Below are 21,155 nucleotides of genomic sequence, written 5' to 3' on the forward strand. Positions count from 1 at the left end.
ATTTAGCATTTGGATAGCTTCATCTCCTACCCTTACTCTGCCCAAAGATAGCTTCATCCCCTATACTCAACCTGCCCAAAGATAGCTTCATCTCCTACCCTCAACCTGCCCAAAGATAGCTTTATCTCCTACCCTTATCTTGCCTAAAGGTAGCTTCATCTCCTACCCTCACCCTGCCCAAAGATAGCTTCATCGCCTACCCTCACCCTGCCCAAAAATAGCTTCATCTCTTACCCTCACCCTGCCCAAAGATAGCTTCATCTCCTACCCTTATCCTGTCCAAAGATAGCTTCATCTCCTACCCTTATCTTGCCTTGACTGCTTCATCGCCTACCCTCACCCTGCCCAAAGATAGCTTCATCTCCTACCCTCACCCTGCCCAAAGATAGCTTCATCTCCTACCCTCACCCTGTCCAAAGATAGCTTCATTTCCTACCCTCACCCTGCCCAAAGATAGCCTCATCTCCTACCCTTACCTTGCCTAAAGATAGCTTCATTTCCTACCCTCACCCTGCCCAAAGATAGCTTCATCTCCTGCCCTCACCCTGCCCAAAGATAGCTTCATCTCCTACCCTCACCCTGCCCAAAGATAGCTTCATCTCCTACCCTCACCCTGCCCAAAGATAGCTTCATCTCCTACCCTCACTCTGCCCAAAGATAGCTTCATCTCCTAACCTCACCCTGCCCAAAGATAGCTTCATCTCCTACCCTTACCCTGCCTTAAGATAGCTTCATCTCCTACCCTCACCCTGCCCAAAGATAGCTTCATCTCCTGCCCTCACCCTGCCCAAAGATAGCTTCATCTCCTACCCTCACCCTGCCCAAAGATAGCTTCATCTCCTACCCTCACCCTGCCCAAAGATAGCTTCATCGCCTACCCTCACCCTGCCCAAAGATAGCTTCATCGCCTACCCTCACCCTGCCCAAAGATAGCTTCATCTCCTACCCTCACCCTGCCCAAAGATAGCTTCATCTCCTACCCTCACCCTGCCCAAAGATAGCTTCATCTCCTACCCTCACCCTGCCCAAAGATAGCTTCATCGCCTACCCTCACCCTGCCCAAAAATAGCTTCATCTCTTACCCTCACCCTGCCCAAAGATAGCTTCATCTCCTACCCTTATCCTGTCCAAAGATAGCTTCATCTCCTACCCTTATCTTGCCTAAAGGTAGCTTCATCTCCTACCCTCACCCTGTCCAAAGATAGCTTCATCTCCTACCCTCACCCTGCCCAAAGATAGCCTCATTTCCTACCCTTACCCTGCCTTAAGATAGCTTCATCTCTTACCCTTACCCTGCCCAAAGATAGCCTCATCTCCTACCCTTATCTTGCCTAAAGATAGCTTCATCTCCTACCCTCACCCTGCCCAAAGATAGCTTCATCGCCTACCCTCACCCTGCCCAAAAATAGCTTCATCTCTTACCCTCACCCTGCCCAAAGATAGCTTCATCTCCTACCCTTATCTTGCCTAAAGATAGCTTCATCTCCTACCCTTACCCTGCCCAAAGATAGCTTCATCTCCTACCCTTACTCTGCCCAAAGATAGCTTCATCTCCTACCCTCACCCTGCCCAAAGATAGCTTCATCTCCTACCCTCACCCTGCCCAAAGATAGCTTCATCTCCTAACCTCACCCTGCCCAAAGATAGCCTCATCTCCTACCCTTATCTTGCCTAAAGGTAGCTTCATCGCCTACCCTCACCCTGCCCAAAAATAGCTTCATCTCTTACCCTTACCCTGCCCAAAGATAGCCTCATCTCCTACCCTTATCTTGCCTAAAGGTAGCTTCATCTCCTACCCTTATCTTGCCTAAAGATAGCTTCATCTCCTACCCTCACCCTGCCCAAAGATAGCTTCATCTCCTACCCTCACCCTGCCCAAAGATAGCTTCATTTCCTACCCTCACCCTGCCCAAAGATAGCTTCATCTCCTACCCTTACTCTGCCCAAAGATAGCCTCATTTCCTACCCTCACCCTGCCCAAAGATAGCTTCATCTCCTACCCTTATCTTGCCTAAAGATAGCTTCATCTCCTACCCTCACCCTGCCCAAAGATAGCTTCATCTCCTACCTTTACTCTGCCCAAAGATAGCTTCATCTCCTAACCTCACCCTGCCCAAAGATAGCTTCATCTCCTACCCTTACCCTGCCTTAAGATAGCTTCATCTCCTGCCCTCACCCTGCCCAAAGATAGCTTCATCTCCTGCCCTCACCCTGCCCAAAGATAGCTTCATCTCCTACCCTCACCCTGTCCAAAGATAGCTTCATCGCCTACCCTCACCCTGCCCAAAAATAGCTTCATCTCTTACCCTTACCCTGCCCAAAGATAGCCTCATCTCCTACCCTTATCTTGCCTAAAGGTAGCTTCATCTCCTACCCTTATCTTGCCTAAAGATAGCTTCATCTCCTACCCTCACCCTGCCCAAAGATAGCTTCATCTCCTACCCTCACCCTGCCCAAAGATAGCTTCATTTCCTACCCTCACCCTGCCCAAAGATAGCTTCATCTCCTACCCTCACCCTGCCCAAAGATAGCTTCATCGCCTACCCTCACCCTGTCCAAAGATAGCTTCATCTCCTACCCTCACCCTGCCCAAAGATAGCTTCATCTCCTACCCTTACTCTGCCCAATTGGTGCGAAGTGTTGATTTAGCTATTAGCATTTATTGGGGAACATGATGGCCATTTCAAAAGTTGTAATTTCATTTTAGTGGGCTATTGGTTTAGGTGACGGTCCCTCTGTACTAATAAAACCAGGTGTTAACATTTTATTTCAGTTCACTTTGCAATACTTTAATCCCAAACAGTTTTCCCATTTGCCCATTTTTTCCTAAAAATACATTGTCAATCAATTTTAATTACTGTGCACAAAACTCATAATTACTGTTTTGGGGCAGTTTATTTTATACTGTTTGAAGATGTTTTGAGCACTTCACTTCAGTGGAAGTTTAAGTTTTGAACTTCAGAAAATTTTGCTGAATGTAAAAAGAGCATGTTCTTTCTCAAAATCCATCACTTTTCATCTCCTATTCCCAGTGTATTCAAAACTGTGACTTCTTGCTTTGCAGATATGAAATTTAACATTATTATCAGTATGTTCATGTTTAGTTTTCTTAACATAACAAAGAAATGAAATGAAGCATTTTCCAAAAAAAATATACATTGTTTTTCATTTTTGGTATGTGTGAACTTAAATCCCTATTTGTAAATGTATGACTACAGACGCTACCAATAGCACATACATGCTTTTGTATGTGCTTCTAAGGCTATTTTGAAATCTCATTTTTTTGGAAACACTCATGCAATATCTTCTGATCAATGAAAAGACTTAAAGTTATGATATAAGCATAGCTATTAAGTCCTGCAATGAGGCCCAACAAAGATTGTAAAATAAAAAAAATCAAGGGAAGATTTGAAATATTTCACAGATAATATCTTTATCATGTGTCAGTTATAAGTTTTACTCAGATTTACAGGCAAATACTTGGAATCCGATAAGATGACTACAGGTCAAGGTCCAGGTCTTTTGCCATCCCCAGTATGTAAGCATTCCATTCAAACATTACTTCTCATAGCCAAAAGGCCAAGGTCACATGACCATAACTCAATTTTGAGGTCAAAGGATTCAAGTTTGTTAAAGTGAATGACATTGACCTACTTTCAAGGTCACAAGAGTCAAATGTATTGAAATCTTCAGACGCCTTCTTCTTAAGGCCTTAAAAAGTCTAGGCTACTGATATTGGTTCTGTAACATATTTGGATGAAGGGCTACCAGATTTATTCAAATTATGAACTTTGACCCACTTGTAAGGTTACTGGGGTCAAATGTGATGAGAACTGAAGAATTTTTCTGTCAGTAAGCAAGAGGTCCATGGTATATACATATCAGCATGTATATGGAGTATTAATTTACTTGTACAGATAGTGATTTTATAAATCAACAAATACTTCCTTGTAAGCTGTAAAACAAGTGTACAATACAGGCCTATTGGGCCTCATGCTATAGGTCTTTATAGTCAGATGACCATTAAGGTAAAATTTAGCAAATTTAGAACCTCCAAGTCATTTCACTAATAATTACCATAACTTTACTATGCAAATACTCATATACCTGCACCCATCTTTGTAGCAGAAAAACAAAAGATTCAAATAAATGGCCCTCCCTAAGTCCCATGAGCCATTACAACAGTGACACAGTGTTCCTTTAATTGCTTTTCCTGTTATGACAGGTGGCTGATGTCCTACAACTCAGTCCTTTTCTGATTTTGTATACCTGACATTACAACCTAGATGAGCCCTGTACAGTGAAATTATAAACCAATGCTATATCCTTTTCCTTCCTAAAAATTGCCATTTTTGTTGAAAGGACATCAAGTAAATTATGAAAACTCAATCAAACTAGTCCTGTTATAAGCCCATCATCCCCTAACCATCAGTCAGAAAAACATTAAAGCACCTGGCTTATGGTATTGGTATATTCTTATTACTTAGACAAAGTCAGGTGATGCAGTTTAATTCATCATCTGGCCTTTATGTATCTAGTTCTGAAATCATTTTTTAGGTTCTATTCACTTCTGTGTCTTTTGTATAATACTATGCAGTAAACTTAAAATTTATAAAGAATTGTACTAAATATTAGACTATTTTTTAGTGTACAAAAGACACCCAAGTGTTTAGCACTATTTAATACAAATTTAGAGTTTAAAGAGACAGTAGATTCAAACAATGAATTAAACTAAATCAGACAGCTGTCTCGTATTTTTGGATTGATACACAAATAAACTTTTCCATTTAACTGAGGTTGATGTAAAGTTCAGAGTTTTAAACTTTGTATGTACAAAAGATATTTAACCTCTGCTTTCCCATTTCTGCTTTTATGTATTGTAAATACACATGTTGAAGTAACGACCTGATATCAGGTCTTAATTCAGAGTAAACACGTTTATACATTATTTAAATATCTGTTTCATTTCCTTCATTGTTTGAAACAAGTGCTGTTTTATTAGTGTGTAACATCTGTTGGAAAACCCAATATTTACTCTGATATACAGAACCGTTGGTAGAACATAGTCACCTTGTAGCTTTGATGACAAATAGTGCCACAGGTGATGTTTGATTTCTTTCTGGGACATGCCAAGCAATCCTGAAGTTGTTTGCTTCCTTTAATGAGATGGAAGGGCATCTCTCTAGTAAATACCTTGACAAGCAGGAAATTGATTCCTTTCTGAATAAGACACATAAAAAAAAAAAAAAATGATGATTTTCTCAAACAAGATGTCCTAAACATATAGAAAATGTTCTACAATGAGACACCTTTGACATATCAGGAAATTAATCATTTTCTAAAATAGGATAAGCCCATTACATACAGAAAATTTATCGTTTTCTAAAATGAAACATCCTTTGGATTACAGGAACTTCACCATGAGATGTACTAGAGCCATACCATGTATCACTGGTTAACATGAAATGGATGATTTTCTATAGGAAGGTATCCTGATTAATAAGATCTACTGCAAAAAGTCCATGATGTCCCACACAGTGACATTAATTGTAAACAGGAAATTAATCATTCCCTAGATCAAGACATCCTTGGTCAACAGGAAGTTGATGATATCCCACACAGTGACATTCCTTGTTAACAGGAAGTGAATCATTTCCTAGATCAAGACATCATTGGTTAACAGGAAGTTGATGATGTCCCACACAGTGACATACTTTATAAACTTGAAATGAATCATTCCCTAGATCAAAACATCCCTGGTCAACAGGAAGTTGATGATGTCCCACACAGTGACATGCTTTATAAACTTGAAATGAATCATTCCCTAGATCAAAACATCCTTGGTCAACAGGAAGTTGATGATGTCCCACACAGTGACATACTTCATAAACTTGAAATGAATCATTCCCTAGATCAAAACATCCTTGGTCAACAGGAAGTTGATGATGTCCCACACAGTGACATACTTTATAAACTTGAAATTAATCATTCCCTAGATCAAAACATCCTTTGTCAACAGGAAGTTGATGATGTCAAACACAGTGACATTCTTTGTAAACAGGAAATTAATCATTCCCTAGATCAAGACATCCTATGTCAACAGGAAGTTGATGATATCCCACACAGTGACATTCCTTGTTAACAGGAAGTGAATCATTTCCTAGATCAAGACATCATTGGTTAACAGGAAGTTGATGATATCCCACACAGTGACATTCCTTGTAAACAGGAAGTGGATCATTACCTAGATCAAGACATCCTTGGTCAACAGGAAGTTGATGATGTCCTACACAGTGACTAGCACAAGTACCTTTCCTGTGTTATTAAATCTTCAGGTGATAGTAGTGGTACATAATTGAATGATGTCACAAATTGTTATACTGGTATTTAAATATCATATTTGGGTTGATAATGGAATAAAGTAATTATACTACTCTAATTCAAATTGTTATTTTGCAAAGAGTTTAAGTCTCACAAATCATATTGCATTTTCATTTTTTTCATTTTATGAATTTTTTTTCAGTGAATTAGTGTGCTGATTTGACTATTGTTTGTTTCTCATTAAAAGTAATATTTTATGCAAATAAATTATTGTACTGCCCCCTTACAAAATGTTTCGACCTTGGTATAGATTTAAACAAGTGGTTCCAGGTGTGGTTAGGTACAAAGGTCAGGAGGATTTGTTTGGTCAGTAATTAGAATTAGGGCCACTTATGGTTGTCCTTAGAAATCACTCCTGCCTGGCCGATTAAAATCTACATGGCCCCAGAATGACCAGGTCTTGTTTAGTTCAGACTGAGCTGACCTTTTTCTGACCCCGCATAATGTTATCATTTAGAATATGTGAGAGCTGACATACTGTGGAATATATTGATGTACTCCAACCACTAAATACTTCAGATTCTGTGGTAGGGAGGTCAAAAGACTAGCACCTTCTAAAGAAGATTTTATTTAAGTTAAGATTAAGAAAAATTATTGTAAACCTCAATTATAACAACCCATTAACTGCTGAAATATAGAGACAGCATTTTAGTGAATATATAGCAATTTTATGTACAATTACTATTCTGTATAAGATATATTTAGATTTGCTTTGTATACATGTATCAAACTTACTATATAGAAATGTTGAAAATTGAGTTTCTTTTTTTAATTGAAATTTAAACAGAAAGGATAGATACAGATTCATAAGGTTCATTTATGTGAAAAATTGAATAAATTAAACTATGTAAAAGTTTTTGCCTGTTTTTTTAGGGATGGGGGTGTTGGGGGGGGGGGGGCTATTTTATTAAGTGATATTGAAGGATTTGTTTCCTGTGACACAGCCTTTGGGCATTAAAGTGTGTGAAGCTATAAGGATTTGCCATGATTTTTCTAACTATTATAGTATATTGAAGGAATTTACATGAATGTTTTTCCTTGGATGGCATGAATGACGACAGATTTTTCATTCATGATATAGCTGGTACTTCTTACAGGGAGTTTTAGTTTGTCATCAACATTGTGGATTTGTCATCAACATTGTAGGTTTGTCATCAACATTGTAGGTTTGTCATCAACATTGTAGATTTGTCATCAACATTGTAGGTTTGTCATCAACATTGTAGGTTTGTCATCAACATTGTGGGTTTGTCATCAACATTGTGGGTTTGTCATCAACATTGTGGGTTTGTCATCAACATTGTGGGTTTGTTAGGTTTGTCATCAACATTGTAGGTTTGTCATCAACATTATAGGTTTGTCATCAACATTGTGGGTTTGTCAGGTTTGTCATCAACATTGTAGGTTTGTCATCAACATTGTAGGTTTGTCATCAACATTGTACATTTGTCATCAACATTGTGGGTTTGTCATCAACATTGTGGGTTTGTCATCAATATTGTGGGTTTGTCGGGTTTGTCATCAACATTGTAGGTTTGTCATCAACATTGTGGGTTTGTCATCAACATTGTGGGTTTGTTAGGTTTGTCATCAACATTGTAGGTTTGTCATCAACATTATAGGATTGTCAGGTTTGTCATCAACATTGTAGGTTTGTCATCAACATTATAGGTTTGTCATCAACATTGTGGGTTTGTCATCAACATTAAAGGTTTGTCATCAACATTGTGGGCTTGTCATCAACATTGTAGGTTTGTCATCAACATTGTAGATTTGTCATCAACATTGTGGGTTGTCATCAACATTGTGGGTTTGTCATCAATATTGTGGGTTTGTCGGGTTTGTCATCAACATTGTAGGTTTGTCATCAACATTGTGGGTTTGTCATCAACATTGTGGGTTTGTCATCAATATTGTGGGTTTGTCATCAACATTGTGGGTTTGTCATCAACATTATAGGTTTGTCGGGTTTGTCATCAACATTGTAGGTTTGTCATCAACATTGTGGGTTTGTCATCAACATTGTGGGTTTGTCATCAATATTGTGGGTTTGTCGGGTTTGTCATCAACATTGTAGGTTTGTCATCAACATTGTGGGTTTGTCATCAATATTGTGGGTTTGTCATCAACATTGTGGGTTTGTCATCAACATTATAGGTTTGTCATCAACATTGTGGGTTTGTCATCAACATTGTAGATTTGTCATCAACATTGTGGGTTTGTTATCAACATTGTAGATTTGTCATCAATATTGTGGGTTTGTCGGGTTTGTCATCAACATTGTAGGTTTGTCATCAACATTGTAGATTTGTCATCAACATTGTGGGTTTGTCATCAACATTGTGGGTTTGTCATCAACATTGTGGGTTTGTCATCAACATTAAAGGTTTGTCATCAATATTGTGGGCTTGTCATCAACATTATGGGTTTGTCATCAATATTGTGGGTTTGTCATCAATATTGTGGGTTTGTCGGGTTTGTCATCAACATTGTAGGTTTGTCATCAACATTGTGGGTTTGTCATCAACATTGTGGGTTTGTCATCAATATTGTGAAGCTAAAAAAATCTACTTGTGTTTCCCATTGATTAGAAAAAGAAGGTGTCCTTTCTTCCCTGGAGGAAAAGAAAATGCCTATGGCTACAGTATCTGAGACAGATATAGAGGCGGAGAGGATCATTTTCATGTAGTTGGAGTGCAGTGTGTCTGACCGTTTATTGAACTATGGTATTTATCAGTTATCTGACCATCAGTTTATTTACATGGAATGATAATTACTGATTAACTTGCGAACACAAAGTGAAGATGTATGTACCAGCAATGAGTCCATTATCATCAGAAGAAGGTGTATTATGGTCACTACTGTTATGACAAAATGATGTTGTATTCTTTTGAAGAATTAAAATCATGTTGTTTTTGTCGTCACACAATCACAGGCAATGTTTATGGTAGGTAAGATAACCTTATATACTGAAGATATCTTTCAAAATTGTATTGACAGGTATATAAACCATGAAGTCGTAAAAATGGTCGATTTTTACTGAAACTCAATTTTTGTAATTAATACTAATATCTCAAATCGTAGCTTAAGGTGCCTGTGCAGTAATACAGTAAAAAAAATAAGAGGATATTGTAATACTGTTCAATTCTGATTTTCTAAAAACTATTAATAATATTAGTGGATTTAAACTTCACTTTTCCTGAAACCTGACTTTACTGACACCTGACTTCAAACTGAAACCTGACTTAACTCACATCTGACTCTACTAAAACCAGACTTAACTCACATCTGACTCTACTAAAACCAGACTTAACTCACATCTGACTCTACTAAAACCAGACTTAACTCACATCTGACTCTACTAAAACCAGACTTAACTCACATCTGACTCTACTAAAACCAGACTTAACTCACATCTGACTTTACTAACCCCTGACTTCATATTGATGCCTACTTTACCAACACCTGACTTTACTGACACCTGACTTAACTAACATCTGACTTAACTAACACCTGACTTAACTCATATCTGACTTTACTGACACCTGACTCTACTGACACCTGATTCAAGCAACACCTGACTTTCTGATACCTGACTTTGATAATACCAGACTTACCAACATCTGACATTACCAACACCTGAGTTTACCAACATATGACTTTACCAACACCTGACTTTACTGACACCTGACTTTACTGACACCTGACTTTACTAACACATGAGTTTACCAACACCTAGCTTACCAATACCTGAGTTTACCAACACCAGACTTACCATCACCTGAGTTTACCAACACCAGACTTACCAACATCTGAGTTTACCAACACCTGACTTTACCAACACCTGAGTTTACCAACACCTGAGTTTACTGACACCTGAGTTTACCGACACCTGACTTTCTGGTACCTGAATTTGTGTTTACCTGATGTCCTGATACCTGGCTTAACATTGGCTGTACAACATTTACTGTGACTCACATAGGTAATATGTAGATTGAAGTATGATATTTTGTCATTGATAATTATGTCTGATATCTATTTAACATTGTAGTGCTACATGTACTTGTTAACTACTGACCCTTACCTACCAAACAGTACAAATATTGATGGTAGGTTTGCCAATTAGTGATCACAACCACATGCCATTTTCTGTACTCTTCATACTTTTGACCACGACTTGACCTTTATAGTGATTATGACCTCTGCTTGACCAGCAGAGTGCCAATGATGGTTGAGAAATGAAAACCTTGTGTGTTTGACTGCCTGTTATATGGTGAATCAATGTATGTATAATAATGGAATTATGATGAACTACCATCTCATTATACACTGACAACCATCGTTTACACCTGCTGCATGTTATAAGATACCGGATCAGGGTACTGACCTATATAATAACAAGGTACAGGCGCTGTAGGTGATGTGCTTACAAACTGGACTTACCATGCAATGAGTCTAGTGGGATGAGGGATGGGGGTGGGGGTTACTGTGACAGAGGTGGGCTTATTACAGGACAATGATATAGGGTTAGTTGCCATTTCAAGTAACACTGAAGTAGACAGATAGGGGTGGGCTTATTACAGAACAATAATATAGGGTTAGTTGCCATTTCAAATAACACTGGAGTAGACAGATAGGGGTGGGCTTATTACAGAACAATAATATAGGGTTAGTTGCCATTTCAAATAACACTGGAGTAGACAGATAGGGGTGGGCTTATTACCAGACGGGCTTATGGTGGAATAATTATGGTACTTTATTGTAGATTGGCTTATCATAAGACATGACATGATATTTCAAATGAAACTGATACGAATGAGCTTTTTACCCAGCTTGTTTATGAGATTGTTATGGTCTGTGTTGATTCTGTTACTTATGTGGCTGGTTAATCGGAAAAAAACCTGAATTTGGATTGCTGCTCCGTATACATTCTAGTGGAGAGTTTCTCTTGGTAAAATGATAAAGTTAATTCATTAAACTCTGTAGAATCATTTTATAAAATTTTAATGTGTCACATTTTAAATTCACCTTTTATGAGTAATTGTGAACTAATGCTATCCAGCTGCACACTGGTATCCACAGCTGTGTTGACGCCTGTATTCCCAGCCAAAAAATTTCAAATGTTTTTGGAGTGAGTGTTTGAAAGGTAGTCACATCAATAAGTGTACACTCCTCACCCTTAGGCTCAAAAAAATGATGTTACAGCAATTCTGATTTTTGTGACATTTAACAAATCATGAATCATAGGGAAAGCTACACTTCAGATTCAAAACAAATCTATCAATATAAAGGATATAGGTAAGGAGGACTGTTAGGCTGAGAAACCCTTTTTCAGTTAAGAAAAATGAACAAAATCTAAATAGAACCATCTTTTTAACTACAATCATGTAGTATTGTACTCATTTCGTAACTTTATACCATTATGTAATGTTGTATGTTAAAATTAAGGGTTCTTAATGATCTGAAAGGCTCTGTGTTGATTGTGTTAATTTTTTGTTTGTGAGATATGACCTAGCAGTTGGATTATAACAGCTTTCTATATATTTATTAATGCCAGAATTTTTTTTATCATGACCGCACATCAGAACTTGAAGTTATCAGTTGCCAGAATGTGTGACAAGCTATCTGCTTTATATATATTCAGAATGTGTCACACAGGGACAGGGGTAAACTGAGGTCACTGTTATCTGGTCACTCAATGGACATGACATATGAACATGTTTTACCTATAAAGACCATGACTGATGATAATTTACCACCAGTAAAATTTAAGACCTTTTTAAGAGTAACACAGTTTTCACTTATATTTTTGGGGAAAGGATACCAGCTAAAAGAATTAAATCAAGTTTTTTTCAATATGACGTGGTTAATGATTAAACTGGTTGATACTGCCTATAATTCACTGACATGTAAGTTCCTATATATTTAAACTCTATGCCATTTGTTCCTTGTTCTGTTTGTTGTCTGTAGTTTATAAACTATCTTCATATCTCGCAAATTCCTTTACACATTCAGTTTGGTGACCTTGGATCAAAATTCAATGGTCAAGGGTCTATCCTTCGGAGGCAAAATCACTGAAGACATATTACAACAAAGTACAAAAGGGATTAAATCTTCATTAATTGATATTTCAAGACATATATTCAGTAATCAAAAAAGAAAAAAAAGAATGTTGGAAAAGTTATAAAATTTGTATAAACCTCTTGTAGCATAAAGTATCCATTTAAATATATGGACATATTGTGAGGAAAGATGACTATGCTTTACAGGTATACCAGGTGTGGAGATCACAGATAGTAAACAGGGGCTGACCTTTTACACCTGTAGAATATTATGTGTAGGAAATGTGTATATATGTCCACTCTTTGACATACACAGGAAATACAAGACGGTTGTAAATGTTTCAATATTACTGATGGCAATATCTGTAATGTAAATAGGTCTGTCTGAAGTGACTGTCAGAAAATGTTTACCTGTCTGTGAACTATCACACCTCAAGATATGGTTATAAAATCTCTTTGTAGTAGCTGTCATTTGAATCAAAGTGTGAACTGGATTTGCACCTTCTTATACAGAAAATGTATACTGTAAAAAAAGATATTTTCTTGCGGTTGAATTTTCATGGTTTTGAAAAAGTTACTCTCCAGTGGACACTTGATTTTTTTCAATAAATATAATTCAATATATCTACTTATTCCAACGATTCAAGATCTCTTTATACAAATTACTATTTTATGGACATAAAAATTCATTAATTAAGAGTATCTCTGAAATGACCAGAAAAAAACACCCCACAAAAATGAATGATTTCTCGGTATTGGTCTTGATGTAAGTTCCATGATATTGCTTTATGAACCAGGAGAAGAAAGTCATTATCATGATCCTTATTTTTCTCTGTATCCCCAGATAGATAAATGAGGTTATGTTTAAGGAATTTTAGGAAAACTGTAACATTAACTGAATTTTGATTATAATAGTGTCTTTGTCATTGTCTTATTGAAAATGAAAAGATTTCTGATGCAAAAATGATGACTTATTTATTCTTCGAGCCAACCAAATGAATGTTTGAATTTGTCCTTGTTTCTATGGCAAGTATTATGAATCAACTTGATAAAGGTTGAAGGTTCCAGACATATCTAATTATAAATTTGTTTTGCAAAGTTGCGTTTCCCTCGGGACATGTGGAAGAGAAAATCTTTCAGAATGTAGAACCTCACATGTTATCGTCTTTGGATTAATTAGCTGTGCTGTGATTGTCTCAAGGTCACTCTCTTACTGGACGTCAGAGAAATATTGGTTGGATATCAACCACTCTGTGTTTATTTAAGGGATATTTTAAACCCCAAACCCACCCACACCCCATTCTCTCAATTAATGAAGAAAACAAAAATATTAAATATGTGATTTGCAGTAAGGAGTGTTTTGGTTTGTTTTCTCTTTAGTGTATTACAGATACAGGGTTATTGAACTTGTTTTATCACAGTTAGATAGTGGCGCTTCCTCACTGTAATAGTGTTAGCACCACAACATCATTCTGAGTAATTTGAGAGAAAATAAATCTTGTGCTATCTCTAGTGAACACCGATGCCACTTCTTGGATTTTTGTATGGTGAAGAGTTCCTGATTAAAAGGGGAAAAACTCCATATTTAATTATTCATACTTAACTATTTTAATGGCGACCCATACAAATGTATCTACTTTGGAAACATGATATCCTACTTTGCATCAGCTATATAAGGAACTGTATACTGATCCAACATATTTATAAAGAATGGATTACATGTTGATAGCTATCAGTGAAATTCTCTTTACAAGTTCCTTCGACACATTGTAAAACAAGACAGAAGAACAAAATGGCTAACAGATTGTTATAACAGAAGAATGATCTTTGTGAACATTTCATGTGTAGATTCTCTCAGATCCCTAGTTGTGCCAGTTCAATTTTGAAATGATTGGGAAAACAAACTGTTTGATGGGAAATCTATAATGAATGACCATGAAAATTTGTTCTTTGCTTTCTTTAGAAACCACTGTATGGATGATTCTCAGATTTGATATGTGACTTGTAAGGCCTTAGGCTGTTAAGTTTTTTAGCTTTCCATCACCAGCTGATTTGCCATTCAAATCGCCTTTCTTCTGGGGTTTGTCTTTCATGAGATACATTTATTTGATGGATTTTTCTGAAATTTTAAATGTATGTTCCCCTTGGTGATCTGTTGTGTCCCTCTGGGCCAATCAGAAAAACAAAATGGCTGATAGGTGGGGGGTTATATTATAAAATGCTAACCTCTAACAATTTTAGGAGGTAGCAACTGAACCATAAACCAGATATCAGGTTACCTGTTCTGGCACTATTTCTGGATTTGCCTGTTAATTGTGAAAAGATGGGACCTCTCACATTGAAGTGATATTTCAGTTAATTTTGGTAGTGTTGTGTCCCCAAACCTAATGTGTGCCATACCTAGTAGAATAGTTGAGTGTATAAGAACACACACTACAGGACTTGTTACTCTGCCATCCCCATCACATCTGTTGGAATTTACATTGATATCAAAAAGTTTCAAGTCTGATACTTTATTTCCAGGTAAAATGAGAATATACACAAATTGGTGGGGGAACCTTACCAAAATAAATTCATTACCACAAAAAATTATGATTGTATAATAAAGCAAAGAAGATATAACTAAACACAATTTTGATGAAAAACTTGTAACTGTTCAAAAATCATTACGGTATTAGTACTCTCAGATATCTAATATCATCTGTTTTCAACACTTCCAGATTCTCAGGAAATATTTTATAAAGATCTTTAAAAAATTATTTTAAACTTCTTACCACCAGGTAAAAGTTGTAAAATCAAGAGAAACCTGATAATAAATGATGATGGAAGTGGAGGACTAAGAGTGCTACTTGATATCATACTGTCATGTTAAAATACATAGCATGGATCAGGAAACTGTTGAATCCATAAAATCATTCAAGCTGGACACTTTCAGTATCAACAAGAATGGAAAAAGATTAGGGGTGATAAAGCATGGCCTACAAACAGTAAAGGGTTGATGAAGATCGCATGCAAATCTAATGCGTTTTGGTGTAATGTTCTCCAAATGAAAATGGCTTCTCTTGGGACATTGTCCATAGACATTGACATGTTCATGATATATACAGACATGTCCATGATATTTACAGACATGTCCATGATATATACAGACATGGACCATGATATATACAGACATGTCCATGATATATACAGACATGTCCATGATATATACAGACATGGACCATGATATATACAGACATGTCCATGATATTTACAGACATGATATATACAGACATGTCCATGATATATACAGACATGTCCATGATATATACAGACATGGACCATGATATATACAGACATGTCCATGATATTTACAGACATGTCCATGATATATACAGACATGTCCATGATATTTACAGACATGTCCATGATATATACAGACATGTCCATGAAATATACAGACATGTCCATGAAATATACAGACATGTCCATGAAATATACAGACATGTCCATGAAATATACAGACATGTCCATGAAATATACAGACATGTCCATGATATATACAGACATGTCCATGATATTTACAGACATGTCCATGAAATATACAGATATACAGACATGTCCATGATATATACAGACATGTCCATGAAATATACAGACATGTCCATGATATTTACAGACATGTCCATGATATTTACAGACATGTCCATGAAATATACAGATATACAGACATGTCCATGATATATACAGACATGTCCATGATATATACAGACCTGTCCATGATATATACAGACATGTCCATGAAATATACAGACATGTCCATGAAATATACAGACATGTCCATGATATATACAGACATGTCCATGATATTTACAGACCTGTCCATGAAATATACAGACATGTCCATGAAATATACAGACATGTCCATGATATATACAGACATGTCCATGATATATACAGACATGTCCATGAAATTTACAGACATGTCCATGAAATATACAGACCTGTCCATGAAATATACAGACCTGTCCATGAAATATACAGACCTGTCCATGAAATATACAGACATGTCCATGATATTTACAGACCTGTCCATGAAATATACAGACATGTCCATGATATATACAGACATGTCCATGAAATATACAGACCTGTCCATGAAATATACAGACATGTCCATGATATATACAGACATGTCCATGATATTTACAGACATGTCCATTAAATATACAGACATGTCAATGATATATACAGACATGTCCATGATATATACAGACATGTCCATGATATTAACAGACATGTCCATGATATATACAGACCTGTCCATGAAATATACAGACCTGTCCATGAAATATACAGACATGTCCATGATATATACAGACATGTCCATGATATTAACAGACATGTCCATGATATTTACAGACCTGTCCATGAAATATACAGACCTGTCCATGAAATATACAGACATGTCCATGATATATACAGACATGTCCATGAAATCCATGGCTTTTCTAAGGAATTGCTCTTGTCCATGTATTTTCCATGAACATCCTGTTTGGGATTAAGGAGTTTGGTTATGTCATCATGATTATCATAGAATTGTGAGTGTCTCAAATGTTGGATGCTCTTATGACAAGAAAAGTTTTTCATTGCCCTAGAAAATGCTGAAAAAACCAGTTGCACTCTGATATAGTGTTGGAATATCTTGATTTATTGTCACAGACTTTGTATTGATACATGTAAAACCATGGGGACATTTGCAATTATTGTATTTGAAAGTGCACTTGTGTCTAATGTGATTAATCTGTACTCTAGTGTAGTCAGCTCAAAATCCGTTTTCTGCAATATTTATGTAAATGGTGCAAGTCCATTATCTCATGTGTGACCAATGACTTTGTTTTGTCTGGTGTGTATGATAAGAGCACACAGTGCCTGTGACTCCAATTCTTATCATTATTGTGAAATTGATCAGCATGCTTACATATGTAAAATTGATTTAAGTGCAAGTGTACTTATGAGTTCCATTATAGTTATCTCTTTCATTAGCATGACAACAAAAATAACCTTTGATTAGAATAATTACCTATTTCAGTTAGTCTTGAGGGTGTAGGATGTGATATGTGTTTCCATTTTATATGAAACAAGTCTTAAAACTCTTTCAAAGCCTCAAGCAAATTAAAATGGAAATAAGTTTTAAATTCTTTTCACCACATGGTCAATGATTTACAGTAATACAGTAAAACATTAATATCTGTATCATAGATCTATTGTCATATTATAATGTAGAACATGCAAATATATGATGTAATTTCTCCAGAGGTCCTAATAGGTCATATGACATGAGTTCATATGCAAAAATATCACATTGGCATACTAATCCTACAAGGTAAGATTAATTGGCTTATGGCAGAATCTACTGATGATATGATGCTTCAGAAATTTTTCTCATTTAGAGTCAATTTAGTGAACAGTAGATATGTATAACCTTGTTAGAAAGTCATGTATGAAAATATTTAGTTTTCCTGGCATGAAGAGTAAACAATCAGGATACAAAATAGTATATGTACAGTGGCACACTTCTGTAATAAGAAGGAGTCATTGAAAAAAAACCCAGTCACCACCACAGGGGTTCAAACTAGCACCACTTCTGTCTGTAGCCACAGACACTTCATGCCTAAAGGGAAACTTCCACCAGCTGAGGCTAGTAACATGACTGACGTGTAATCTTCTTCACTTCAGTTTGCCGGTGCAGAATTCATGCATGCTTTTCAGTCATCTACTTTTCAATGCATGACTAGTTATTCACAAGGAATGCCAGTTTTCTAAGTAAGTGGATTCAACGAGTCATTTAGGTAATGTTATAGTTAAGCATTGTGATTCCTACTATATGAAATTAGCTGTAACATATTTACATGAATAAGTGCTACATATTATGTTATAAACATTAATTCCATATATATATATATATATAATAATCAGAAACATGATGTGTATTTAAGTGTAAAGCATGAGCCCTTTCATGTATTGATCTTCAGACGCTTTACATCATGTACTGTCAGGCTTGCATGGTTGCCTATATGGTTACAATTTATGACGTCATCAATGACTTGATTATACATTGTGACGTCATAGAAACGGGAGATAATTGTGCTTACATGTAAAGAAAAGAAAAAGAAAAAAATTTCATTAAGACTTTAAAGCCAAAATTAAACAGGCTACTGTAAGCACTATTATCTCCCATTTCCTTTGGTCTCGACCTTGTAAATCTATTAGGTCTTTTGGAAGGTCTCGACCTTATAAATCTATTAGGCCCTTTGGAAGGTCTCGACCTTGTAAATCTATTAGGCCCTTTGGAAGGTCTCTACCTTGTAAATCTATTAGGCCCTTTGGAAGGTCTCTACCTTGTAAATCTATTAGGCCCTTTGGAAGGTCTAGACCTTGTAAATCTATTGGGCCCTTTGGAAGGTCTCTACCTTGTAAATCTATTAGGCCCTTTGGAAGGTCTATACCTTGTAAATCTATTAGGCCCTTTGGAAGGTCTAGACGTTGTAAATCTATTAGGCCCTTTGGAAGGTCTCGACCTTGTAAATCTATTAGGCCCTTTGGAAGGTCTCGACCTTGTAAATCTATTAAGCCCTTTGGAAGGTCTAGACCTTATAAATCTATTAGGCTCTTTGGAAGGTCTCTACCTTGTAAATCTATTAGTCCCTTTGGAAGGTCTAGACCTTATAAATCTATTAGACCCTTTGGAAGGTCTCTACATTGTAAATCTATTAGGCCCTTTGGAAGGTCTCGACCTTGTAAATCTATTAGGCCCTTTGGAAGGTCTCGACCTTGTAAATCTATTAGGCCCTTTGGAAGGTCTAGACCTTATAAATCTATTAGGCCCTTTGGAAGGTCTCTACCTTGTAAATCTATTAGGCCCTTTGGAAGGTCTCGACCTTGTAAATCTATTAGGCCCTTTGGAAGGTCTAGACCTTGTAAATCTATTAGGCCCTTTGGAAGGTCTAGACCTTGTAAATCTATTAGGCCCTTTGGAAGGTCTCGACCTTGTAAATCTATTAGGCCCTGTGGAAGGTCTCTACCTTATAAATCTATTAGTCCCTTTGGAAGGTCTCTACCTTGTAAATCTATTAGGCCCTTTGGAAGGTCTCGACCTTGTAAATCTATTAGGCCCTTTGGAAGGTCTCGACCTTGTAAATCTATTAGGCCCTGTGGAAGGTCTAGACCTTGTAAATCTATTAGGCCCTTTGGAAGGTCTCGACCTTGTAAATCTATTAGGCCCTTTGGAAAGTCTCTACCTTGTAAATCTATTAGGCCCTTTGGAAGGTCTAGACCTTGTAAATCTATTAGGCCCTTTGGAAGGTCTCGACCTTGTAAATCTATTAGGCCCTGTGGAAGGTCTCTACCTTATAAATCTATTAGTCCCTTTGGAAGGTCTCTACCTTGTAAATCTATTAGGCCCTTTGGAAGGTCTCGACCTTGTAAATCTATTAGGCCCTTTGGAAGGTCTCGACCTTGTAAATCTATTAGGCCCTGTGGAAGGTCTAGACCTTGTAAATCTATTAGGCCCTTTGGAAGGTCTCGACCTTGTAAATCTATTAGGCCCTTTGGAAAGTCTCTACCTTGTAAATCTATTAGGCCCTTTGGAAGGTCTAGACCTTGTAAATCTATTAGGCCCTTTGGAAGGTCTAGACGTTGTAAATCTATTAGGCCCTTTGGAAGGTCTCGACCTTGTAAATCTATTAGGCCCTTTGGAAGGTCTCTACCTTGTAAATCTATTAGGCCCTTTGGAAGGTCTCGACCTTGTAAATCTATTAGGCCCTTTGGAAGGTCTCGACCTTGTAAATCTATTAGGCCCTTTGGAAGGTCTAGAACTTATAAATCTATTAGGCCCTTTGGAAGGTCTCTACATTGTAAATCTATTAGGCCCTTTGGAAGGTCTCGACCTTGTAAATCTATTAGGCCCTTTGGAAGGTCTAGACCTTATAAATCTATTAGGCCCTTTGGAAGGTCTCTACCTTGTAAATCTATTAGGCCCTTTGGAAGGTCTCGACCTTGTAAATCTATTAGGCCCTTTGGAAGGTCTAGACCTTGTAAATCTATTAGGCCCTGTGGAAGGTCTCGACCTTGTAAATCTATTAGGCCCTTTGGAAGGTCTCTACCTTGTAAATCTATTAGGCCCTGTGGAAGGTCTCTACCTTATAAATCTATTAGGCCCTTTGGAAGGTCTCTACCTTGTAAATCTATTAGGCCCTTTGGAAGGTCTTGACCTTGCAGCATTTTAGTCCATCAGACTCTTTTGTAGGTCTAGAGACTGACATGTTTTTACATATATCTGTTGTGGTAGTCAGCAATCTGTCTGTGCTTATTTCCAGGGGCCATTAGCCAAATGCAGTCCCTAAGTGTAAAACATGTTTTCAATATTTTTTCTCTATGGTCATTGTCTAATGATGATGGGTCTCCCATGAGCTGAGGTAACAGAAGGTTAGAATACAAAACACATTTACCACTTGTCATATTCTGATGAAATTTTGTTGGTGACCATTGGGCTGTTATGAGAATTAGAATCCCTGGCCAAGAAGGGTTCACCCTCTAGGGATCTGAAGGACAGGATAACAAAGGGCCAACAAAATTTGTCACAGATATATATTTGCATGTTTCATTGTTTCCATGAAAGTTCTCATTTCTCCAGTGATCATGGATTGAAAAATATGTGTTTCTTAATTGGCC

General features: G+C 37.0%; 1 protein-coding gene across 1 annotated transcript; it reads right to left on the minus strand.

Annotated features, from left to right (window-relative positions):
* Positions 1–18,716: 18,716 nt before the first annotated feature.
* On the minus strand, positions 18,717–20,705 carry LOC132565420 (seminal vesicle major clotting proteins-like). The gene is made up of 3 exons (XM_060230061.1): positions 20,660–20,705; positions 19,868–20,272; positions 18,717–19,048 (listed from the first exon to the last, which is right to left on the minus strand). The coding sequence occupies exons 1-3, from the start codon at positions 20,703–20,705 to the stop codon at positions 18,717–18,719; spliced, it is 783 nt and encodes a 260-aa protein (XP_060086044.1).
* Between the last annotated feature and the right edge of the window lie 450 nt (positions 20,706–21,155).

The sequence above is a fragment of the Ylistrum balloti genome, unplaced genomic scaffold (assembly GCF_031769215.1).
Source record: "Ylistrum balloti isolate Yb309-2 unplaced genomic scaffold, AGI_CSIRO_Ybal_v1 Utg369722, whole genome shotgun sequence".
NCBI lineage: Eukaryota > Metazoa > Mollusca > Bivalvia > Pectinida > Pectinidae > Ylistrum > Ylistrum balloti.